General features: G+C 39.2%; 2 protein-coding genes across 2 annotated transcripts in view; one reads left to right on the top strand and one right to left on the bottom strand.

Annotated features, from left to right (window-relative positions):
• Window positions 1–7,731, bottom strand: part of LOC150086130 (MAM and LDL-receptor class A domain-containing protein 1-like) — a 77,090-nt gene extending 69,359 nt beyond the window's left edge. The window contains exon 1 of the mRNA XM_090373734.1: window positions 7,609–7,731. The gene's annotated coding sequence lies outside the window, so the exon portion shown is untranslated. The remainder of the gene's footprint in view (window positions 1–7,608) is intronic.
• Window positions 7,732–7,855: 124 nt separating this feature from the next.
• Window positions 7,856–27,138, top strand: part of LOC150086129 (uncharacterized) — a 31,199-nt gene continuing 11,916 nt past the window's right edge. Inside the window, exon 1 of the mRNA XM_090373733.1 lies at window positions 7,856–7,964. Coding sequence (XP_090229859.1) covers window positions 7,907–7,964 — 58 coding nt within the window. The 5' untranslated portion in view covers window positions 7,856–7,906. The remainder of the gene's footprint in view (window positions 7,965–27,138) is intronic.

The raw sequence follows: 27,138 nt of genomic DNA, 5'->3' as shown, positions 1-27,138 counted from the left end.
ATCACCAATTTCTATTAAACTAAGTAACTAAGACAGAAATAAGTGATTTGCAGTAAGTATTACTGATGTACGGTAATGAAAATAGTAATTGAATTGATATGTGTTAAGAGGTAGGTGATTTGATAGGAATAAGTGATTTGTAGTAAGTAAAAATCAATCAAACCATAAAATCAATCATCACTTATCACCTTACGTCAGCAGTACTTACTACAAATCTTGTTGTTATCAATTTATCTATTCAACACATATCAAATCCATCCACTTTTTGATCACCTTACTTCAGTGGCACTTACTACAAATCACTTATTCCTATCAAATCACCTACCTCTTAACACATATCCATTCAATTACTATTTTCATTACCTTACATCAGTAATACTTACTGCAAATCACTTATTTCTGTCTTAGTTACTCCCTTCCCCTTTCTAATAAAGGGCAGGGTTCCCTTTTTCTCTCCAAGTTTCTGAATAAAAATAAAATTTTTCTTCCCTTTACATATTAACACATTACCTAGAATCTTATCCTTTACATTATCATCTCTTAACATGTCTAGAATAATAATATATGTTACCACATTCTCATCCTACTACACCTATGATTCATCCTATTATTAATTTACTTATATGTATGTATTTTTTTCTCTTTACCCCTTTACTGCCCTTACATCGTTTCATGGTTATTAACTCTATCTGTAATCTAACCCAACTTAATAACTCACTTGTACATTAGAAAAAGACTTCCTTTGAAGGACACCAACAAACAAATTTCTCACAGATTTTAGCTTATGAGCCTGTGAGTTCAGGGTTTTCAAAAAAACTGGAACACACTTACGTTACGAAATGGACTACTACTTTCAATCCTTTGGCACACTTTGGTTCCTCAGTGGCAGATAGGCTTCTCACATCCGTTTCAAATCTTTCTGGCTGTCTATCTCTTCGGGAGGCTCGTGGACCGGACGCTTCTTCTCACGTAGATTTCTCGGCTCATATATCTGCACAACTGGCTCTTTCTCAACTGGCCGGACCCCAAAGTGTACTCTTACACGACATAACTTCTGAGATATAGCATGCGATTTCGTTGCTAGGATTGCCGATCATCAGACAACAGGACTCTCCTTCCACACATCTTTACTTTATACTTCAGGACACGTGATCCCCGCTCGTTCGCACTCTCACTCCCACATCTCTAACAACTGAACTCTCTAAACTTCCTTCTATCCTGACATCCGAACCCATTTTCCTCAGCCGTTTGAATCTCCTCCCACAGGACTTTCAACCAATCAAATACTATGCTTAATTTTTCCCTGCTTCACATTTGCTAAAAAATAAACCACAACTCTCACCCTCAGAAACAACAGAACATAACGCTACACAACAGATCACTCCCCACACACCTTTTAAATCTCTGGCCCTCACAGAGTTCTGTGTCACTCACAAAAAATACAACTCGGAGATGAGGGAAACCCTGGTGCCGTCAGACAACTAACACACTTTGCACTTTATACTTTACTTCTAAGGAAGCATATTAAGATTGGTGACCAGAACAGATTTTGAGATTGTAGGTATTAGCCTGGCAACCCTATTTAGCCATTTCAAAATCCAGTATTCCAGGGAAAGGAACCTGGCTTGATATGGTGAGGGTGCTGAGGGCCATATAGTCGAGGCATATAAAGGAATTGGGATTATGCATCGAAGAATGTATTTGATGATAAGGTGCGAGTTATGGAAATTGGAGATCTCCTGTTTTACTGCCCATAAAGCTGAATATGTTTTCATTCGAGTGGCATTAAAGTGAGGCAAGAAGGTGAGGTCTTTGTTCCAGGTGACACCCAAATCTTTATGTTGGGTGACTTTTTTAACTGGGGAGTTCGCTATAATGATGTTCATATCGTTGGTATTTTTCTTTTTGGTGATAGAGAGTTGTGAGATTTTCTCACAACTCATCGCATGAAGGTAATTTTCCAGTTCATGTAGCTGTCGGTTGGAGCTCACAGTGATAGACTGTAGAGACTGGGGGCATTTTGTGATGATGATGATGAAGAACTTAATATCATCTGCATAAGTAGTAAAATTAGCACGATTTGCTAGGAAGGGTTCTAAAGATGCGGCGAAGAGGGCGGCAGACATAACGCCCCCTTGGGAGAGAGCCCTCTGGAGCAGAGAATGCGGTGATTATGGTTCTGATTTCTGATGCATAGGGTCCTGGGCTGAAGGAGTTTCCTAAGGAGAACTAGAATGTGGCCAGAGATTTAGTAGTTGCACAGTATGACAGATGGACAGATTGTAAAAGGCCGCCTTAATGTCGAGGAACACAATATCCAGTTGCTCTTTGTTGCTTAAGGTACCTTCAATTCTGAAGTGTGTCCATGAGGTTGGTGATCGTGGATCGTCCAGGTAGTACACTATGGAGGTTTGTGGCCGAACATGTGAGGATGAACAAGGGAGTATGAGTATGAAGATTTTGAGGAAAGTGCATTCTACGGAAATTGGTCTGTAGTCGTTAGGCGAGTTACTTGTTGACATGACGAGTGCATAGCTTCGTGCGGTTCCCACAAGATACACCCACCGTCCGCTCGAAATAACTGGAAATGGGACTCATCGGACCAGGAGAACCGTCTCCAATCATCCAAGGTCCGGTGCCGATGTTCTTTCGCCCAGTTGATCTTTCCTGTGTCGTGGTGTTAGCAATATGGGTCTCTGGCGGGTCGACGGCTCCCACAACCTATTGCGGCTAATCGTCACCTGATGGTTTTGGTGGAGACGTTTCTGGCACCTCCCTCGTTGAAGTCGGCGGTGATTTGTTCATTGTTCATTGGCTGAAACAATGCGAGACAGACGTCGACGGCCACGTTCATCCACCACCTTTCTCCGCCAACAGAGCTGTGGGCGGAGAAAGGTGGTGGATGAGATGGTATTCTGAAAATGGCCTATACCGGATACACTCTTGATACAGTTGAACGGGGACAGTGCAATTTCTGTACCACTTTCGCGATAGAGTGACCCGTGCTTCGGGCACCCGCTATCATCTCTTTTTCAAAGTCAGTTAACACGCGACGTTTTCGATACTGACATTGAATTACCATTTACGTGAATGCAGTGTACCTGTATACCTGCCAAGCAATGGGTTCGTCCACTAGCGAGAGGGGTGACAGCGTCGCGTTGCCGAGGAACCAAGTATCCCATGAATTCTGTCCTTTCAGTGTATTCAACCTCAATATTTACAATTTTTAAACTTAATATTCAAACATTAATAATAATTCTCACTTTTTTAATTTCAGATAAATAAATATTTCCATTTTATTTTATGCTCTTGCAGTACAAAGAGGCTGCTGCATGCGTGATTCTGTACGGTGGAGATCATTTCGGGAGATAGGAGCTGATGTATCCGAAATGCTGTACAAAATTGACAATAACAACCTGCGATTTGCGCCTTGGGAAGATGACAGCGCCAACTTTTTTCCGCGTTTACAACCAGGACTGGTTATTTCTAGCCTAAATTTTAGGTTTATGGTGTATCAAAATCTTGGATATATTGCATTGTTCATATTATTATTATTATTCAGTTTATTAAGCTTGATTTGACCCCCTGTACAGCTGGTTGGCTAGAAGGGTGTACACGAATTATAAGTGAAAAATACATATACATACATTAAAAGGAGAATAGATAACCTTTGAGAATGCGCTTGCCTGGAGTTGGGATAGGATATGTATGCATATTTACAAGAGAAAGAAAACTTACATTTGAATTTACATATATGCAGAGAATTAATTAAATTTACAATGTTTTGAAGACTAAATGCACAAGGCATAATATATTATGGGTTGAATACACCAGTTTACCCATAAATTTAACTTCATAAGTAGTGTAACGGCATTGTTTGATGATTTTCATCTAGTGTCCGAACCTTTTCAACGCCTGCTTTGCAGATGGTTAATGGGTGTATGCCTCTTGACCTCTATCTTGTTTATAAGGGATTCTGCTTCTGTATCCGTCATGGAATTTCAATTAGTTATTCTGGGATTACCATTAATCTACAAAATTATATTAAGACTGAGAAAAAAAGCTATTAATTCAACAACGCAGGGTCATTGGTCTGTAACATTTAAAGGCTGTTACCTCCAAATTCATTCCTCATTTCTTTTGTTTTACAGCGCTGCGTGCAAAAATGGTTTCCATCTAGTCTCGACACACTTTTTATTCTCACCAGATATGGCTCTGACATATCTCAGTTATCGACATCTGACAAAGAATTATCAGATGCCGATGTATTATAACGATTAATCTATCACGTAGGACTCCAAACGACTAACAAGTGGCGAAACTATGAGAGGTGGTGGGGTTCAAAAAAAGATTAGTGAGGAGACAAATTCAAGTTCTGAAACCGTTCTCTCTACACTAGTTACTAACTGTTTTGGAAGAGCGCTTATGAATACTACCAGGACACTTGAATAGGTTGATTAACATCATGATTGCTTATTTATGAGCGTAGCTTGGTTGTCAAGGACAATCACTATGCACAGAGTAAAACTACAGAAAGGAAGTTTTTCAAAATGTGTACCGCTTAAATCGAAATGTATGCTTTGTATAATTATATATAGTACTTTATTGTATAATAGAGTAAGTATACATCCCCTGGTCAATCGCTTTAACTGGGTATTTCTTAGGAGAAAATAAAGCTAAGTAATTACATGCTTTACCCATAAGTTCACACCTGATGCTGTTGTGTCATGACAATGTACTTTCATGCCATTGACTTATATCAACTACGAGGATTTCGAAAGCTATTGCACTTTTCAAAAACCAATAGAAGAAGAAACCAGGAAGGGGCACTGCAGTTGGACCATAATTCACCAGAATTCCATCTCTGAAGTTATCACTTCCCAAAGTCCACCTAATTTTCTGGAATCGAATTCCCTAGAAGTCGAGTGCCTTCGTGGGAAGCACAGTTGGAAGAACCGCAGTCCTCCCCACACCGGGTGGAAACGGCCTGAGTTCAACCCCCTCGATGACGTGAGGAATTTTATGGACCTTTTCCACAAAGTATCTGAGTTAGTTGGTCTCAGACGAGGGTGGCATGGTTCCCCCCCCCCGAAACTCGGGTTTTTCATCCAGCAAACAGACCACAGAACGTATGCAATTTGCAGATAATATACAAGGAGCAATATGGCCTTAGTCGCTGATGCTCCTGAAACCCTACTACAACAAAAACAACAAGTTGAGTCAGCTGCTATCTGCATGAAAGCAGAAGAGAATCAAAAACAATAATGCTTCTAGCTAGTATTGCATTTTTGCATTTTGTATCTTAACTTTTGTCTGCCAATGTAAAGACGTTCCAAAAGTAAGGTACGCAAGGAGACGCAGCACTTATTACTACGGCGATACAACTGTGAGCATGCAGATATCGTACTATTACTTTCTGTGTAATCACCACCCCCAATTGGGCAACTGTCCCAGCGGGAAACCACTGCGTCGAAACATTCCACAAAGAATTCCCGGTCAAACGCCTGTAACCAGGTCGTCACTGTTGCAATATAATAAAAGCACAAAATTATAAAATCTCTCAAGGAAGGCTGTCGATTAGCTACAAACCATGGTCAACGTGAAATATGTACAAAATTGCTGTGATTCATACGCATGAAAAGAAGCAAGTAACCGTGCAAATCAACTGAGACACGAGAAAAAGAAAGAAAAATTGGGAGTAAGAAAAGGAGGAAATAATAAAAAAAAACAATTCACCCTTCACAGTGTGCTGTCCAAGAGTTTTACATGGGATTTGGAAGAAATCACACTCACAAACTGACAGCCAGAAGTTGACTTACGTGACAGTAGAGATTACAAGTCAATTAGTGTCAGTACGCAGTGGTTATATTTCAGGCTAGTCAGAAAATAGTAATAATTTATGATTGATAACATGTGGATAATCTTTGTGATATGTATGAAAACAAGTTCATTAAAATCCATCCATCGAGAGTCGAGTTATTACATGCGGACAGACAGACTCACGGATAAAGAAATAATTGCCAGATTTCTATTGGTCCGATTTTAATGAAATTTGGAATGACTCGATAAGTCTTTCTAATAGAGGTAAACATAAAATTTCATGAAAATGTATGCGGTGAGAGTCGAGTTATTACATGCGGACGGACAGAGAAATAAATAAAATTTTCCGGATTTCTATTGGTCCGATTTTAATAACATTTGGGGTGGCTCCACACGTTTTTCTAAAAGGGCCAAATATAAAATTTTATAAAAATCCATCCATTAAGAGTAGAGTAATTAGAAGCAGGCGGACGGACAGACGATGCACAGAGTTGGTGAAGACATGGGCGCTGTACTCATATATGCTAATGCACCTAATAAAGTAATCATTATCCAGAACTTATTCAAGCTTAGAGCATATCAGCATTCATATTAGTTCTTTTAATACAGTTAATGTATTGAGCTGGTACATAAAGCAACTAGCTAAATCAGGGCTCTCCAAAGTAGGTGTTGCTACATCCATCTTGGGTTGTCGCGTTACGTCCTAAAGAGTGTAGCCAAATTTTGGCAACATATATGCCGAAATTGGCTTAACTTTTCCTTTGACTGCATATATTGATATAATTCATAGTTTAAAACATCAAAAATTTACATTTATTTCTTCGCATGACAGTGTCCAGAGGGTCCGGAGTTCACTCGGCTGACAGTGAACTCCGAACCCTTACTTTCTCTTTGAAAGCTAATAACTGATGTAGTCGATGTCAGATAACCTTAATCAAGCTTTTGATTAGTAATGCACACCTTCCTTCTCACTTACACTTACACTTGTTTATATGTTCTGATCCGAAACAAAGGAAGTCGCGCACTGTTGCATTTAACATCAGCTTAAAAATATGGAACAAAACGGGCGAAATATCGATTAATTACAAAATTCTGGGTTGGGTATCGAATCATTTTTGGCACGTACTTAGCATCGCCATCAAAAAATTTTAAAAACACTGAATAAAGAGAAGCAAATAGCGAGTATTCTTGCATAACGATCCACTCATTGAATCCTTCATTAAACGGTCTACCTAGAAACAATCGTTCTTGTGGTAAGTCGATGTGGTAAAAAAAAAACAGTATCCAGTATAGTCGCTATGGACTATACTGGATGAAATGGGATAAATGAACCATATTCGTTGTCCAAATATTAGGAAGAAAAATAAAAGTAATTGCATTCGTACTAGATATAAGCAGATCAACGAAATATAGTTATGGGTCCAGAAGTTGAGCTTAGTGATTTCTAACGTGGAGTTCATCATAGGATGCCATATTAGCAACCGGATGGAGCCAAGCAGAATGGTTAGTAGATCTCGTCAGTCTTCGTGGAATACGTCAACTAGAAGTTCAGGGAGGCCACAGGAATTAATATTAGTACAAGGACAACACCTAGGGAGTTGCAGCATACAAGCCAAACATCTCAGTATGCAGTTCACAGAGTCGACTTGCCTGGTGAAGTCATCTGTGCACATACTGCTTCTCCAAACTATGGCACAATTCCAAAGCACAAATTGAATAGAATTTAAAAATATATATATAATAATAAGTTTATATTGTTTTCTATAATGCGTGTGAAACGTGTCTTACTGTCATTTCAATCCCTCTTTTACTCACGCTTCTCAAAAACCAGAACTTCTTGGTTTCTTCCCAGGTGACCGCATTCACTTGTGTGGGGGTTACCTGCTGCCAGTATGTAATTAGACCTCTGCCACTTCTCTTCGGTATCCAACTGAAGAGTGTCACTAAACTGGAAGTCGCGTCTCAAGAATGACGCCAATGCCCGCAGTCATAGAACTGCCACTGACATCGCAGCAAGGTCACCGACGTCACGTGAATTGAACGGTACCCTACATCCGTACAGGTAGGCTACAACGCGGATAGCAGCATGGTTTGCCGTTTAACAGGAAGTCTGTTAGCAGCAGTGGTACTGACACTAGTTGTACGTGAGTACTCACTTCTCTAATTATAATAAATCTTTTGTAACGTTGTGTCTTGTGTGTAAATAGTGTATCTCTCAAGTTTTAAGAGGTTACTGTTAAGAGTTTAACAAAAGAATTATGCAATCTAGCGATTCATCTACTTGTATGATGGCCACTTCGATTTGATGATGCCACTGAAAATTCGCCAATGATAAATTATATATAGAATTGCCAACGCGAACAGATAAATGAATCCCTTTACTTTCTTCAAGAAAATATTAAGAAGATATGAAGTAGAACAATATAGTCAGACTGGCTGCTGATTAAATGCAAACCGGTTTTTTATTTTTTTCTTATATAAGCAAAGAGTTCTTGGAACTTCCATCATGCTTTAGCAGACCCGTTCCTTTTTCAGCCAAGAAGTAGAATATAGCTTCCCTTAAGCAGTTTTTTTTTAATAATAGCTTTCTTTATACATAGAAACATGAATATTCATATAAATTCATAATATTTTTATTAGCAGAAAACAGATAAGGAAAATATCGTATATCATTGATCACTTTGTGGGATGAAAAATAATTCTGAAATTTTAGTCCTGTATTCAGAAAAGTAATTGTCAAAAAAAAATATTATGCTTAAAATATACTACATATAGATGACTATTATGGACGAAAAATCTAGGCCTAATACTGAATAAAAAAATAGAAATCCAACCTGTGGCCTAAATAGAGGGAAACCATTTAGAGAAGACAATTATACCATAAAGATTTTGGGTACTAGGACATATCGTGATGAGATCTGATTAATGCATTTATTCAGGTAAATAAATGAGGAAAAATAATCAAACCGGTAGTGTTAATAAATTATTTACTGATATTCCAGTGTCTATTGACAATATATAAGTAAGAACGCCTAAAAGTTGCTTTCTCCAAGTATTATTCATATCTTTCCGTTACACTATAATTAGCAATTACAGCTCAAGCTGGTTAAGATAGTTTAGCGGAAAGATTGAATGTATGAGTTTTCTTTTATTTAAAATCATCAATTTTCCACACGCAGTTTTCCTTGACCGTGATTTCGGGCCAAGGATGTCAACATAGATGGATGTATACTAAAAATAAGTCACCATCGAAAACAGGTTTGGAATTGTACTGTTTTGTAATACAGAATAAATGAATAAAAAATTAATAACACGAAAATAATAAAACATTCTCAGGTTTATTCTTTAAATATTAATTACTTAAGTTGCTATTTAAATGATTATTCACTGGAAGCAAAAGCTTTATCACTTGAAAGGCTCCAATTTGGATAACAAATGAAAAATAATCTTAAAAGGAGTCTTTAATAATAAGGAATTGAATCCTTTTAAAGAATCCTTATAAGAGTGTCCCAACAGGATTCTTTAATAATAGGAAACTGTTCACAGTTAGAGTGAATTAGTTTTTTGTGTTGACATTTGAAAATAATGTACCCTACATGAACAGGATGCAAGATAGCAAGAAAGCAAGCTTATATTGCATCAGCAAAAAAAAAAAAAAAAAGACCCACTACACACTTCTCCCATCCATACCCTCCAATAATTTGTCTAGTTCTTCCTTGAATTTATTCAAACCATCCACTTCCACAACAACTGATGAAAGCCTGTTCCAACAATCAACCACCAGCTGGCCGAAGGCAAACTTCCGCACATCTATCTTACAACCATCTTTCCCCAACTTAAATTTATACCCCTTATGTGTGTGTAGTCTGCGCAAGAGGAAGAATGTCATTCCTATTCAGCGTACTTAATCTATTTAAGTCCTTACACACCTCAGATCTCTTTGCAGGTGCCTAGTTCCTTGTAGAACTGAAGCCTTTCTTGGTAAGAGCACCAATTTGTTCCTTTCACCAATCTGTTTGCCCTTCTCTGCACCCGTTCCAGCAGATCTAGATCCTTCCTAAACTGACTTCTAGACCTGTATGCAGCTTCAACATGCAACCTAACCATTGCTTTGTACAATGGGACAATCACTTCCTTATCCCTGCTGGCAAAGCTCCTGTATATCATTGACAAAACCCCATGAGCTGTTCTGGCAGCCTATCTGCACTGTTCAGAGAATTTCATATCTGACTGCACAATAACCCCCAGGTATTTTTAATTTTTCATTACTACAGAGTTAATAAGTTAATCTGCGATTACAGCTAACAATATGCAGTACCCTGCATTTGTCAATGTTTAACTTAACTGCCATTTCTGAGCCCATTGACCCAGATCTTGTTACAATAACTCACTCTGATTACTGTCGCTAACCACCCCAACCTTTGTATTATCTGCAAACTTGGACATTAAGCCTGATCTGTACCTTCATCAATATTATTAATAAATATTGAAAACAACAACGGGCCCAACACCGAACCCTGGGGGACTCCACTGATAACATTATTCCACGAAAAGCAGTGCCCATTGATACCCACTCTCTGTCTTCTTCGACGCAACCATCTCTTTATACATAGCAGTAACTTACTCTTGCTGGCACATTGCTCCAGTTTGTACAGTAGTGTTTTATGCAACAGTATGAAAAGCCTTCCTCAAATCCAAGTACATGATATCAAAATTATTTTTGCATCCAGTTCCTTAGTCGCTGCATAATAGTAACCTGGAAAATAAATTGAAGAACTTTTAATTAAATAATGTATTACTACGCAATTCATGAAACAGGTTTCAAAAAATTATGACCAATTTAAAATTACAAAAACCTTGTGTAGTATTGCAAGGTACTTTTATGGAGAAAGGCTATTTGTTACCAACAGGTTTTTTGATAAAGCGTTAATGATTGTGTCACTCTTAGTGTTATTCGTGTTCAAGTTTAACCGAAGGTCTTTAGATAGAATCTTAATCTATATTTGAGAACATTAACCTATATTTGTAGTGAATTCATTCATCAGTTCCGGATGTTATTTGTTGTTTTCTGTGTCCTATTGTCATTTTCTTCTTACTTTCTGAAATTAATGGTATAATTTATTCCAAAATTGATTTCTTTATTTGTTAATGGATTTTCAGTGCATGAAGATATTTTCAAATTTATAAACCTTCCACTATTATTTAAAATTTATAAACATTTGTGCAACTTTCCACTTGAATCAATAATAGCATAATAAAGTGTGTTTTGATCCAAAACAAAATACTTTTTTTTTAAAATCTATAATTAATATTGCGATAATTATTGTATTGTTTTGCAGATAGGAATCGATTAAAGAGTTGGAAAAAGTGCAAAAACAAGGGTGTAACTTTAGTCTATATTAAGTAGAGAATCAACGAAATTGTTAATAACTCCAAAAATGTTTAAAAATGTGTAAAATCATGATGAACATAATTTAAATTACGTGAAATACTGTAGTTCCATTTCAAAATGGGACCAACCAACCTAAGCCTGCTTCCGACAGCATCAACAACAGCCCAAAAGCTGTAGTTACTGGAGAGAGAACTGTACTTAGCACAGTTCTCTCTCAAGATTAACCCAAATAAATCTGCACAAATGGTGTTCTTATTCAAATCACACCCAACTCAACTAAACCTGAAAATCCATGGAACTTCTATCCCTCAGTAACCAAGCACAGAGATCTCGGGGTCATCTTGGATCCCAAGCTCAGCTTTAAACACAATGTCGCAGATGGTCACAACAAAGGCTGCCGATCCAGATGGCTTGCCAGACAACAACACCTTCATATCACAGAGTCTCAGTTCACCTTTCAATATATTTACCGGTTTCTTCAGCCAGTTATTACCTACGGATCTGAAATCTGGACGTTGGCAGCGAAAACCACGCTAAAAACCATCTCATCTGATGAGTACTGGCTTCTTCGGTGGGTGCTCTTCAAGCACAAGCTTCTACCCCTCACACATACTTCAGAAATAACCAAACTTCTAAAAATTTCGACAGCCACCTTTGGATACCCTGGTCAATATCATTTAGAAAAATTAGAAATAGGAAGGGATCCAACATGAGCCAGAGGAACCCTACTTGTACTCCAGTCTCATTTGCCCTTCTCACCCCATCAACGCATTTGTTATACTGCTCATACAAACCGCGATTGTCTGTAACTGTTCCATTTTTGTTCCTTTTGCTCAATTAAACTCTTAACCTCATCTGTCATCCATTTTAGCGTCTTAGATTTACGGAACTTGACACTGATACGAACACACTTGTAGCTTAGACGATGAATCCCTGGAACGTTTCCCATAGTGTGTTTGTGTTCAACAACGTATAACAGTTTCTCCAGTTAATTGTTCCCAAGAGATATCTCATTCCATTGTAGATTGCTGTCTTGAAATTGAATCTCTCGCTTTTACCTCTGACTACATAGTTTTCTTTAGATATAAACCATTTTATGGTATTGAGGTCACCTGTTGTTGGTTCCCCCACTCTCAAGTTTTGATAGAGTTAGGTTCCTTAGTGAGAGACCGATCTAGGGTGTTACAACGCCTTGTCCTCTCTCGGACATGCTCCGATATCAATATTAATAACTCCAAACTTCCTTCTTTTAAATACAGCATACGAGTACACAGTATTACTCACAGATTGGCGATTAATATATTGGTACACATGACATACTTTTAGCATTGGGGCAATTCCCATTAACCACTAAGAGGAGTGAGGGGTGCATTCATGACAAACTTTAGCGAACGTAGATGGGTTTTACTTATATAGTTCCTATTTTAAGCTACAGAAGAAGATATTTCTTCTGTAGCTTAAAAGAAGATATTTCTTAGCGGCTCTGCTCGGGCTATCGGTTGCAACCTTAGTTTACTACACTCATTACCAGAAATATAGAAACTCTTAAGTCATAATTCCAATCAAAATGTTATGTCAGTTTCCGCCATTTCTGCTTCTAGACTTTGTTCGATGTATTAAGCTCTGAACCAGTGCCATTATTTTGGTTTCTCTGGGATAAAAACTTATTTTTGGAGGGTCCTCGTAGCCTTTCCTTTTACTCATGTCTGTTAGGCGTATTTATCATCATCTTTAGGTGGCCCTGTTGGGAAAGGAATACAATCTCGTTGTCGCTCGGCTTACTTTTTTGTGGTTATGTCGGATGAAAAACAGAAATCTAGCCTGTAAAGTTGTTGTTTGCATGCTTGTTTGTGTTGTCGCTATGACCCCTCGAAATCATTAAGTTTACTACAAAATATTACCCCAGGGGCTAACATATGGTGAGTATGGGGGTGGCACATCCAGTATCATGAGTTGGTTTTGTTCTCTCTCTCTCTTTCTCTGAGCATAAGCCTCTCAGGCTTCCTTGCACCATATGGCTAATAATAATAATAATAATAATAATAATAATAATAATAAAATGGGATGCGATGGCCCAGTAGGTAAGACACTAGACTACCAGCCTGATGGACCCGGGTTCGAATCCCGCCTTGGTGGAAGCGAACGCGGCTCTATTACGCTGGGTGATCGATATAATAATAATAAAAAAAAACATCGCGAAAGGTGCTCCATTGGACTTACCTTTCCCAAGGACGGAATGACTGCCGAGGCCGATAGTGGCGCCATCTGGTGTCACTAGCGAGAACTAAAACCACTGGACATAAGGGAAGCTAAACAAGTCCACCTCCATAGATGGATAATGTCGCAGAGAAATATTAATCATACTGCATCGAGTGTGGCACAGGATAAAGTCACTCGCGTTCAGGCCTTGGGCAGAGGGGTCGATTCGAAAAGTTGGAGAGAGTCTCCCGAGCAAGACAGTGGAGCAAGTGGTGCTGTGCCCGGTATGGCTACCACAAGAGCAGGGCAAGACCATCCAGCTCCAACTGGAAGTGCCTCCAGCGCAACTGCGCTAGTGACCACCCAGGAAGGAAGAAGATGTAAACGCATAAAGTGGAGCATCGAAATGAATACGTACATCATGCGAGCATACTATGAAATAACTAGGCTAGAGACTGATATCACAATGTACAGGTCGCGACTACATACCATTAATAATGTTTGGAACGATTCCTGGATATTCAGGTCACCGAGCAGCGATTAGCGGACCAAAGAAGGACCATCGTCACGAAGAACCTAATAGCTCCTGCCATCTTGGAAAAAATGAAGCAGTATGTGAGTGATCAACTACAAAGAACAAAGAATATGGTCAATATGGAACCAGAGGAGGAAGAGCAAGAAGAAATACAACCCAGGGCAGCTGAAATGGAAAGAGACGAAATCGTGATATCCAAAATAAAAGACGAGTAGAAGAAGGCCCTAACAAGCTTCGAAGGAATGAATCCCACAAGAATCCACGTGATACCTAAGCAGAGGCCAAATACTGTGAAGAGTAACAGACCACCTCAATGGGCAAATAATGCCACATTACCTTGACAACAATGGTGCAACCCTGGAGGCTATCCACACAGCGGTATACAGTACTGTGCTGCCATAACAGCCACTAAGATTAATGGAAAAGAACGAGAGACCAGCAGCAGAAGAACCGAAAACAGAAGGAACCGTCAGCTTGGGAAAGAAGAAGTAAGAGTCAAGATAGGTCAGTTGACCCACTACCAACAGGATAATAGAAGTAAGAAACTGATTGGAAAGGTGACGAGCATCATCAAGAGAGACAGGGTCCACAGTAAACATGAGACCAGAAATCAGAGAATAGGAGTATACTTGGACACACTGAAGCAGAACCTCCTCGCACTCAGCGACTACGCCGATAAAAAGAGAGCTTCCAGAGGAAAATAAACAACCGAATCTTCGATGAGGACCAAAGAGCCTTCTACAGGAAACTGGGAAAAGATGAGAAAGCAGGAAAAGGACCACCCAAGAAGAAGACGATTGAGGAGTTCTGGGGAAATATTGGAGCAGTGAAGTAAGTCATAACAGCTAAGCCCCCTGGATAGAAGTAGAACAGAAGAAAACCAAGGACATACAAGGCGGCTATGAGATGAGAGAGTGGGAGAATCGAGAAGAAGAAGTAAAACAGTCGATCAGGAACACCCACAACTGGCGAACCCCAGTAATTGATAACATCCACAACTACTGGTACAGGAAGCTCACTTGCACCTAGAAGAGCAGTTCACTCGTATGATAAGGCACCTGGAGACAATCCCGAAGTTTCTCATTGAAGGAGTCACATATCTGAAGTCCAAAGATGAAGATACAAGAAACCCGGCGAAATACAGGCCAATCACCTGCCTCCCAACGATGCACAAGATCCTGACCAGCTGCATAACCAAGGCGATATCAGACCACTAAGAGAGTCAGAACATAATGGCCGAACAGCAGAAAGGATGCAAGCGGAGGAGCAAAGGTTGCAAAGAGCAATTAACCATAGATGCCGCAGTTATGGAGCAAGCCTACAAGAAGCACCGCAACCTATACACGGCCTACATCGATTACCCCAAAGGCTTCGACTCCGTACCTCATAGAGACCTTGAAGATCTACAAGGTCAATCCGATAGTAACAAACTTCTTAGGAGCAACAATGGCGAAATGGAGTACCACCATTAAGGTCGAGAACACCACAACCAGACCAAACCCCATCAGAACAGGAATCTTTAAGCGAGATGCTCTGAGCCCACTGTGGTTCTGTCTAGCACTCAACCCGCTGTCCACCATGCTTAACGGCAGCAAGTATAGATATAACCTCAAAGAAGGAAGAAAGAACCTGTACACCCTCACCCACCTGATGTACATGGATGATATCAAGCTCTACGCGGCAACCGAGAAGCAACTACTCCGGATCGCCGAAGAATTCAGCAAGGACATCAGGATGGAATTTGGTCTAGACAAATGCAAGACCCACACACTGCACCAAGGAAAATTATTCGGCCGAAATTACCAGCTGCTGACTGGTAAAGAGATCTATGACAGAAGGAGAGAGCTACAAATACCTAGGGGGCAGTTAGAGCACAAGGAAATCAAGAAGTGCCTGACCGAAAAATATCATCAGACTCAGAAGCCTGCTGAAAGCAAAATTGAACGTAGAGAACACAGTTAAAGCCATAAACACCTATGCAGCTCCAGTACAAACACACACCTTTGGGATCATAGATTGGACTAACACCGAGCTAGAGGATATCATGCGAAAGACAAGGACAATGATGAACAACAGCCGCCAACACCACCCGAAGTTAGCAGTGGAGAGACTAACAATAGCTCAGAAAAAGGGAGGAAGGGGCCTGATAGACCTCATAGAGCAGCAGAAAACAGCGATAGTTAACCTGAGGGATTATTTCGAGAACAACACAGCACCACTGCACCAGGCCATAAGGAAGATAGATAAGTGATATATCGCACTCAACCTAAGCGAGGAGCCCCCTCCCGCCCAGACGGCACAAGAAACGAAGCTAGAAAGATGGGCAAAGAAGACACTCCATGGCAGACACTACATTGACCTCCATCAAGATCACATCGATAACATTACTTCCAATGCATGGCTCACAAGTGGGACGCTCCTCCCCGAGACTGAAGGATTCATGCTGGCCATCCGAGACCAGGAATCCACACCAAAAACTATAGAAAATACATCGCAAAGGAGCCCGGTATGTCAGATAACACATGTCGACGATGCCACCTGGCCTCAGAAACGGTCCAATACGTCACAGGGGGATGCAAGGTGATCAAGGTGATGGGTCAACTATTGATGATCCTGCTCAGGTAGCTAACAAACTAAATGAATATTTTGCATCGACATTCACACATGAGGAGTTATTCAGCAAGGGGAATGCCAGAGGTGTATTCAACTCTAGCAGTAAGCTACAGAATCTTGAAATAACTGGGAGTAAAGTGGAGGAGAAACTGTTGAAGATAAACACAAGAAAGGAACCCGGGGTGGATGGGATCTATCCAGTTATATTAAAGGAGGCAGCAAAGGAAGTAAGCAAACCCTTAGCCATAATTATGAGAGCTTCCTTGGACTCAGGGGAGGTACCCATAGACTGGAAATGTGCAAATGTGACCCCAATTCACAAAGGAGGATCAAAGGCTGACACAAGTAATTATAGAAGGAAAGGGATGAATCAGATTGGTCCACTTGATATTGATGGGTCAAGTGTTGATGATCCTGCTCAGGTGGCTAACAAACTAAATGAATATTTTACATCGACATTCACACATGAGGAGTTATTCAGCGAGGGGAATGCCAGAGGTGTATTCAACTCTAGCAGTAAGTTACAGAATCTTGAAATAACTGGGAGTAAAGTGGAGGAGAAACTGTTGAAGATAAACACAAGAAAGGCACCCGGGGTGATGGGATCTATCCAGTTATATTAAAGGAGGCAGCAAAGGAAGTAAGCAAACCCTTAGCCATAATTATGAGAGCTTCCTTGGACTCAGGGGAGGTACCCATAGACTGGAAATGTGCAAATGTGACCCCAATTCACAAAGGAGGATCAAAGGCTGACACAAGTAATTATAGACCTGTGAGCTTGACTTCTGTTCCAGGAAAATTAATGGAGGCACTGGTTAAAGACGCACTGCAGGATCATTTAGACAAGACTTCAGTTATAGCTCAGACACAGCATGGTTTTGTTAAGGGGAAGTCTTGCCTGACCAACTTGATTGGATACTATGATGCAGTCACAAAAGAACTGGATGCAGGGAATAACTTTGATATTATATACTTGGATCTTAGAAAGGCTTTTGATACTGTTGCACATGGAAGACTGCTACACAAATTGGAGCAGTGTGACATTGGAGGCAAATTGCTGCTACGGATAAAGGGGTGGTTGAGGGGGAGAAGACAGAGAGTGGTAATCAATGGACACTGCTCATCGTGGACTGATGTTATTAGTGGAGTCCCTCAGGGCTCAGTGTTGGGTCCATTATTGTTTTCTGTATTTATAAATGATATTGATGATGGTATATCGGGATTAATGTCCAAGTTTGCAGACGATACAAAGGTTGGCAGGGTTGTCAAGGACACTACTGACACTATGCTTCTGCAACAGGATCTGGAAAGGTTGAGCAGATGGGCTGAGAGGTGGCAAATGAAGTTTAACATTGACAAATGTAAAGTACTACACATGGGAAACAGCAACCCCAGAGCAACGTATCAACTCTATGGTACAACACTGACAGTGGTAGAGAATGAAAGGGACTTGGGGGTGGTTGTGCAGGCAGATATGAAGTTCCCTGAGCAGTGCAGACGGGCTGCAAGAGTAGCTCATGGAGTATTGTCAATGATATACAGGAATTTTTCCAGCAGGGATAAGGAGGTGATTATTCCATTGTATAAGGCGATGGTCAGGCCACACCTAGAGTACTGTATACAGGTCTGGAGGCCTCATTTCAAGAAGGATGTAGAGCTGCTGGAACGAGTACAGAGAAGGGCAACAAGATTAGTGATTGGAACAAAGGGGTGCTCTTACGAAGAAAGGCTTAAGTTTTGCAAATTACAGTGTCTGGAGACTAGGCACCAGCGAGGTGATCTGATAGAGGTGTATAAAGCCTTGAATGGTTTAAGCATGCTCAATGCTGATGGGATTCTTCCTCTAGCTCAGAATAATCACCTGAGAGGGCATAAATTCAAATTGAGGAAAGACAGATGTAGGATAGACGTGCGGAAATTTGCCTTTAGCCAGCGAGTGGTTGGTTGGTGGAACAGACTTCCATCCCTTGTGGTGGAGGTTGATAGCCTAAATAAGTTTAAGGCTCAGCTGGACAGGTATTTTGAACGAACAGAGGGGTGAAGTGGAAGTGGTTTTTTTTTTTTTTTTTTTTTTTTTTTTTTTTGGCTGATGCTGCATAAGCTTGCTTTCTTGCATCAAATGCCTCTACTAATGCTAATGCTAATGCTAATAGACCTGTGAGCTTAACTTCTGTTCCAGGAAAATTAATGGAGGCACTGGTTAAAGAAGCACTGCAGGATCATTTAGACAAGACTTCAGTTATAGCTCAGACACAGCATGGTTTTGTTAAGGGGAAGTCTTGCCTGACCAACTTGATTGGATACTATGATGCAGTCACAAAAGAACTGGATGCAGGGAATAACTTTGATATTATATACTTGGATCTTAGAAAGGCTTTTGATACTGTTGCACATGGAAGACTGCTACACAATTTGGAGCAGTGTGACATTGGAGGCAAATTGCTGCTATGGATAAAGGGGTGGTTGAGTGGGAGAAGACAGAGAGTGGTAATCAATGGACACTGCTCATCGTGGACTAATGTTATTAGTGGAGTCCCTCAGGGCTCAGTGTTGGGTCCATTATTGTTTTCTGTATTTATAAATGATATTGATGATGGTATATCAAGCTTAATGTCCAAGTTTGCAGATGATACAAAGGTTGGCAGGGTTGTCAAAGACACTACTGACACTATGCTGCTGCAACAGGATCTGGAAAGGTTGAGCAGATGGGCTGAGAGGTGGCAAATGAAGTTTAACATTGACAAATGTAAAGTACTACACATGGGAAACAGCATCCCCAGAGCAACTTATCAACTCTGTGGTACTACACTGACAGTGGTAGAGAATGAAAGGGACTTGGGGGTGATTGTGCAGGCAGATATGAAGTTCTCTGAGCAGTGCAGACGGGCTGCAAGAGTAGCTCATGGAGTATTGTCAATGATATACAGGAATTTTTCCAGCAGGGATAAGGAGGTGATTATTCCATTGTATAAGGCAATGGTCAGGCCACACCTAGAGTACTGTATACAGGTCTGGAGGCCTCATTTCAAGAAGGATGTAGAGCTGCTGGAACGGGTACAGAGAAGGGCAACAAGATTAGTGAATGGAACAAAGGGGTGCTCTTACGAAGAAATGCTTAAGTTTTGCAAATTACAGTGTCTGGAGACTAGGCACCAGCGAGGTGATCTGATAGAGGTGTATAAAGCCTTGAATGGTTTAAGCATGCTCAATGCTGATGGGATTCTTCCTCTAGCTCAGAAAAATCACCTGAGAGGGCATAAATTCAAATTGAGGAAAGACAGATGTAGGATAGACGTGCGGAAATTTGCCTTTAGCCAGCGGGTGGTTGGTTGGTGGAACAGACTGCCATCCCTTGTGGTGGAGGTTGATAGCCTAAATAAGTTTAAGGCTCAGCTGGACAGGTATTTTGAACGAACAGAGGGGTGAAGTGTAAGTGGGTTTTTTTTTTTTTTTTTTTTTTGGTTGATGCTGCATAAGCTTGCTTTCTTGCATCAAATGCCTCTACTAATGCTAATGCTAATGCACTCAGACTGCGTACGCTCGTAGACACGACTATGTAGCCAGGATAACACATCAGAAGCTAGCGAGCAAATACCAGTTGACCAAAGAAAGTGTGCCGTACTAGAAGTACCAACCCCAGGCAGTACTAGAGACCCCAACCCACAAGCTCTACTGGGACGGCGCCATAATAACGGATAAGACCATTCCGCACAACAGACCGAATATAACCCTCGTGGACAAGATGGAAAAGGCTACCTATCTGATTGACATAGCCGAGCTCAACACTAGCAATGTCCAGAAAACCCATGAGGAATAAATTAGGAAGCACACGAACCTGAGACATGAGGTCAAGGAGATGTGGCACATGCAAGGAGTAACGACCATCCCGATCATCGTGTCAACCACCGGTATGGTGCCAAAGACCCTGCTAAAATTAAATCAATAGTTCTCCCAGAGAACACCTATAAGGAACTCCAGAAAGTCAAAATCCTGAACACTTGTAGGATAGTCAGAGAGTTCCTCGACCAAGAGTAACACCAGACAATACAACCACCCTGTGTACTTGGTATCAGAACCCATCAAGGAGTGGAATCTCCCATTCAGGGAGATATAATAATAATAATAATAATAATAATAATGTATAAAAAATAGAGATGAAAAATCAACCACTCGATCCTCTTCCAGTACACGGCTGTAGTGCATTGTACTAAAAAAAAATTATCATGTTAGACCACTCGAATATTTTTATTCATTCGCTGTGCATTGTGTATTATGTCTGTAAATTGCGTGTGTTCTATGGTCGATTTGCCTGTTTTGCTGGACGAAAAACCGGAGTTACCGGGGTAACATTTTGCTAACTATGCCTGAGACGGACTAACTCAGCCACGGACGGAGTGAAAAAAGCCCATAAAAGTCCCTCGCGTCACGACGGAATTCGAACCCGGCCGGTTCACTTTTAGATTCCTTCTTCCTTAAGGAATCCCAATGCCCAGAGTGTATTGCGCATGTATCGAGGAAGCATATGACCCGTGTCTCCTACAAAAATGGCATCCGAGTTGAGGCATGCGGCCACAAATGCACCAGAGGGCAATGGGCGGGGAGCAAGAATACAAATGTATCACGTGATACACAGAATTCATCGTTCCCCTCCCAGAATTTTCAACACAATATCGAAAGCTTTTGACTCGGCTCTGACGTCAGAAAATCTAACATCAAATAGCACAAATAGCGTCACCTTAATAGTGTACCATTAGAGTTAACATGGCGACTAGCCAACATTGTTGTTTTTGAATTTTATAAACCACTTAAGTATGTCCTGAAATTGAAAGTTATCTTTGATGTCATGAGAGATTTTTTTGTTTTTTTATCAGCTTTTAACAGTTTCGTTTTGTCAGGTTAATTAGTACTTTATTTTTATTTGGGGATAAAAACCGACACTAAGAAGAGATGGAAGCTAGGGTGTGCCCTGCAAAAGAACCAGTTATAGAATGTTAGTCGACACACCTGCAGTTTCAAGTTAGTTGCGGGGCGAAAAATATTTCACGACTTAAATAAATAAATGCTATGAGTTGTACGATAACTGAGTGAAAGTAATCTAGGAAATTACTCTGATATTAAAAAAGTTATTTTTGTTTAAAGTATGTCATAATATCCTGGCTTTGTCATAGTTCTTTTTATTTCCACGGTAAATATTTATTACAGAAAAAAAATTAAGATTTCTGGGAAAAAAATGTCATTAATTTTGGCCGCCAGGCGGCGATGTAGGCAATAGCTAGAGCCAAAATTGCATACAGTAAAAGAATAAAAAAAAAAAGCAGCTTTCTTAACTAATGTATTAAAATTAATTTATTAAATTTAAGTATGTTTGTTAAAATTTATTTAATTTATTAATTAAATTTAAGTATATTTGTTGAAATTTATTAAATTAAATTTGAGTAATTGTTTAAATTAATTAATTTATTTATTTGCTTCAACGATGAAGCAGTATGCCACTTAATGCCAAGCACATGTTGAACAGAATGTGTTCCTAGAATTTGTCTTCAAAAAGTCGCTAATGATTGTGGTTGTTGTTGTTGTAGTAGGATTTTAGGAGCATTGGCGACTAAGGCCATATATTATATAGGGTATAATGTCGGTAAATTGCATGTCTTCTGAAGTCCGTTTGCTGGACCAGTTTCTGGGAGGAAAAACCACGTTACCATCGCTTGACACCGACTAACTCAGCCACGTTGTGAAAAAGAAATCGCTGATGAATGTTAGTTCTGCTTATAATGACTAGATATTGCAGCTCCAGATGACATTTGGTTATTTAAATTTTGAGGCTAATGATTGCTATTAAAATTATGGTAGGAATAATATCTGCAGCATTGGCGCATCCTACGCCCTATACTTAGATCGGTTCCTGTACTGCGTTCCACTCTCCATGTGTTAATTTGAATGATAACATAAAATGGAGTAGATTTATTTGACATTCGATCAGCATAAAGCAGTTTGGAAAGGATACCGGAATTCTGGGAACGTGTCCCTTGTGGGTAGCACAGTTGTTATGATCACTGTCCTCCACACACTGGTGGAAAAGACCTGAGTTCTAATCCCATCAATAAATCCAGAATTTTTATGGTCCTTTTTCCACAGCGTGGCCGAGTTAGTCGGTCTCAGGCGAGGACAGTATAGTTTTTTTAACCTGGAAACTCGGATTTTTAGTCCGGCAAACAACAAATCGACCACAGAACACACGCAATTTACAGACATATTATATATGGCTCAATATGGCCTAAGTTGCTGATGCACCTAAAAACCCTACAAGAACCAACCAACCAGGGAATTTGCGCCTGCCTGATCGATTTTCAATGTAAATTTCGCCTGTTGCTAAAAGTACTTTTCTCTAGGAAACTGTTAAAGGCATAAACTCTTAGGACAAATCTGCTCCCAACGTTTCATTTTCCAATACTCGAATTTTTCGTACCAAAATTGCCAAAGTTTCTATCTGCTCACATTTTCCTCTGCTTCCGTGTTTATACTTCATCTCTGATCAACGATGTAATTTGTTTTTGCTTCTTGTAATTTTGGGCCGTACCAACACGTACAATATGCCTGTTTTGTATTATGTTGTTTGTAGTTTGGTATCATGTATCATGACGTATTATCTGTCTTATTTACATTCTAATGACGTGCTTATTCAAAAATGTGTCACCACCTGCAAACTGAATTTGCCTTATCTTCGGCAACCAATCACAGCTATACCACCATACCAAGTAATCCTTAACCTAATGTCCCTTACTTCCATTTAAGACTGTAATTTTATGTTCCTTCCAACGATACCCAACTTCTGCATTAAGGAGAAGTCTTATATATACATTTCGCGTATTCTTGCTAATATTATGAAATAACATTACTTTACCATTATTACTTTACTTCTTGTTAATGTCTAAATTCACGATTCTATGCTAAACTGTCATTTAATGTTTTGCTTACATTTAATTATAATTAATTATTTTACTGTTATTCTTTTTATGTCATGCGTTTTATTTTACTCTGTTAAGACCCCACCCTAGGCTGGATAATACTGTTATCTTTGCATCTTTCCAGTTGCATAACGATATTCTTATTATCAAGGCTCGACAAAGTTATTCTGGATATATCCTCGTGGGTAGCACAGTTGGTAGGATCCCTATACTTGCTGGATAGACCTGAGTTCGAGTCCTGTCGATGATGCGAGGAAATTTTTATGGGCCTTGATGGCAACGTGGCTGAGTTAGTCAGTCTCAAGCGAGGGTTGCATGGTTCCCCGTTCGGAAACTGGGGTTTTTCATCCAGCAAACAGAAAATCCACCTCAGAACATACGCAATTTACAGACAATATACACGAGTAATATGGCCTTAGTCACTGAAGCTCCTAAATCCCTACTACCACAACAATAATTCAAGATATGGTCGCTGATAACATACTAAAAAAAATGGTCTTCTGGAACAACCATTGTTGTAATATTGTTGTTGTTTAATAGGGTTTAAGAAGCATCAGCGACTAAGACCAAATTGCTCCGTGTACATTGTCTGTAAATCGCGTTTGTTCTGTGGTCCATTTTCTGTTTGCTGGACGAAAAACCGGAGTTTTTGGGAGAGAAAAGCATGCTACCCTCGTTTGAGACCTACTCAGCCACGTTGTGAAAAAGGCCCAAAAAAATTCCTCACGTCATCGACGAGACTCGAACTGAGGCCATTTCCACCCGGTGTGGGGGCGGATGGCGATTCTACCAAATGTGCTACCCACGAGGGCTCACAGTTCCCGACTTTTATAGGATAAATAATTACATAGGTTATTTCCTGATTAGATTTCGACCAGTGCGTTATAATGTTAGTATATTAGTATAATGTTATTATTATACATATAATAACAAAACTACACAAAATACTGAACTATTTACAATCATACCTCTACTATATTGGGACGATAGATCCCATAATCAGCTGACATTAATATACAAAAAATGTTGAACGTTAAATGGAAGGAACACAAATGGGTTACTGGACAAAATCAGACATTTGCTGTTGACAATATAGAGCGCGTACGTGGGATGCATTGTAAGGCAACTCCCTCCATAACGTTCACTAATCTCATGCACGTGCTCCACTGTCTAATACATGACCACGCCCGCCATCATTCGATGTTCCATTGTAACGTTTTTTGTATATTAATGTCAGCTGATGAAGGGACCCATCGTCCCTATATAGTTTGTATATTTGTAAATAGTTTAATATTTTGTAAATATTTTAAATATTTGTATAGTTTGTAAATATTTAACTAAAATATTTACAAGAAGGACATTTGTATCCTACTTGGTTCTCAAGGAGAGAGTAGGATAAATAATAAATACATAAAATATAAAATAATACACATTTAATTGAAAAAAAAAGGAAGGTTGGCAACCCTAAGTGCTAAAGGTCATGTGAGGTTCCAATTCTTCAGGTGAGGAATTAATCCTCATAGAAAGTGTTTCTTTTTTTAAATAAAACAAATAAACAAACAAAATAAATTGCTGTTACCCTAGATGATATATTATAGATTGTAATTTTATAGGATACTGATAAAAAATTGATATATATATAATTTATTCAATGAATTAAAAGGACATTCACAATTTTTTTAATATAAACTGATGGACAAAATTAACAGACACGTAGAAAACGTAGTTTAACTCGTGTAGGTTGTGATAAAGCAGGATAAAATTAGGTACAGTTCTGTTCTCTGATGAATCCAGTTTTAGCCTACAAACAGATTCTAGACGTTATTTCATTGGGAGACAACGAGGAAGCAGTACCATCTCTTCAACATCACAGATAGGACATTTATGGTGTTCTCGTGTGGGCGGAATAATGATCAACGTCCACACCCCTCTTCATGTTTTTGATAGGGGTACTGTAACTGTGCAGAGATACCGAGAACAGATCCTCGAATCCTATGTGCGGTTTTTTAGGGATACGGTTGGTCCAGATTTCCCCTTCATGCACGACAACCAGGGCTCCCACTCACAAATTTTAAAAAAACTTAGATTGCAACTTAAATAAACCCAAAAAAAACCTAGTTTTCATCGTATAGTATAGCAACACAAATAAGATAAAACTTACCATGCAAAAATATCTTTTATTTAATTGTAATCAGAATTTTCATCCCATTCAGGTCCCTACACATTTATTTTTTGAAGTTCTTTCATTTTTTCAAACGTTCTTCGTATCTTTTATGACAAGTTCCTTGTATGACTTCTTTTACCAATTCTGATTTAGGTTTCCATGTATAGCAATTTTGATTAGATCTATTTATCGCCTGTTTTGCCATTAGTCGATTTTTCACAGTTTCTAGTTTAAGGGAGTTTGTGGCTTTTGTTTTTATATGGTTTACTTGGGAGAAGATTCTTTCTACGCTTGCTGAAGAGTGAGGTAAAATAGTTAAACTGGTCATAAAGTTAGATAAAATCTCATATTTAGAATTATTAAAGCCATCTTTTACATTACGTAACAGATACCAAAACTCAGGGATGGTTTTGTAAGAGAAATCTAAATCTTGATTTAAATGAAATGATCTCCATTCATCATCTAGAAGATCTAGTTTGTCTTCAGAAACAAGGTGAGGGAACTGCATTGCTAAATGGAAAATTATGGATGGCGAATTGGCACGATCATGTATCACTGCTGGGTCAAGAACATTGAGACTGGCGATAATTCCATCATCATTTAGAGGAAATCTTTTTCTGATTTCCATACAAAGTTCAACAAGAAATTTTAAACAATCATTTTTAAACCTGCTTTCACTGTCACCAAGCGGTGTTGAATTTAATAAGGCCATACAACGGCCTCCCAAATATATTTTATTCAGAGGCTTATGATTTATTGCATTGCTTGGATCAATTTCAACCAGCTTGCACGAAGTAATGACTTCTTTTATGAAAAAACTAAGAATATTTTTATACTCAATTGAAACCATTGAATGAAGTAAGTGCAATCTGAAATGCCCAGATTGAAATTCAATATTCAGGCAGTTTATTTTCTCCAGTACATATCCTAAAAACAACAACATATGCTTAGTTCCTTTGGTGATCATAGTATTGTAAATATTCCCTGCACCATCGATTTTGTCAATTTTTGATAGAGACTGAAAATAAAGAACTAACGCATCCCACTGCTCAATAATAATTTTTATTACATTGCCACAGGATAACCAACGTGTTTGTGCTAATTTGGGGATTTTATGCTTAGCAGTATCTACAACATCTTGAATCATTTTGAACTCGTTTAATCTTTTACTACTACGGGAAAAATAACAAGAGATATCTTTTATAAATATTTCTAGATATGATTGTAGTACCTTGACTGAATGACTAGCACATAATGCAAAAGAATGGCAAACACATCCCATTATAAATACTGATGGTACATCCTTTTTTAGCAATGACTGGAACCCACTCTTAGTACCCATCATACTGTCACAATTATCACTATCAAAGCCAACGAGATTACTTATTTGAATGTTTTTTTTCTATGAAAAGATCTTTTACAGCTTGATAAAGCCCTTCTGAAGTACCAT

Source organism: Mastigoproctus giganteus, chromosome 5 (assembly GCF_048544385.1).
Source record: "Mastigoproctus giganteus isolate SK-2022 chromosome 5, ASM4854438v1, whole genome shotgun sequence".
NCBI lineage: Eukaryota > Metazoa > Arthropoda > Arachnida > Uropygi > Thelyphonidae > Mastigoproctus > Mastigoproctus giganteus.
Note: the sequence above shows the minus strand (reverse complement) of the source record. Positions and strands in the feature narration are given on the sequence as shown.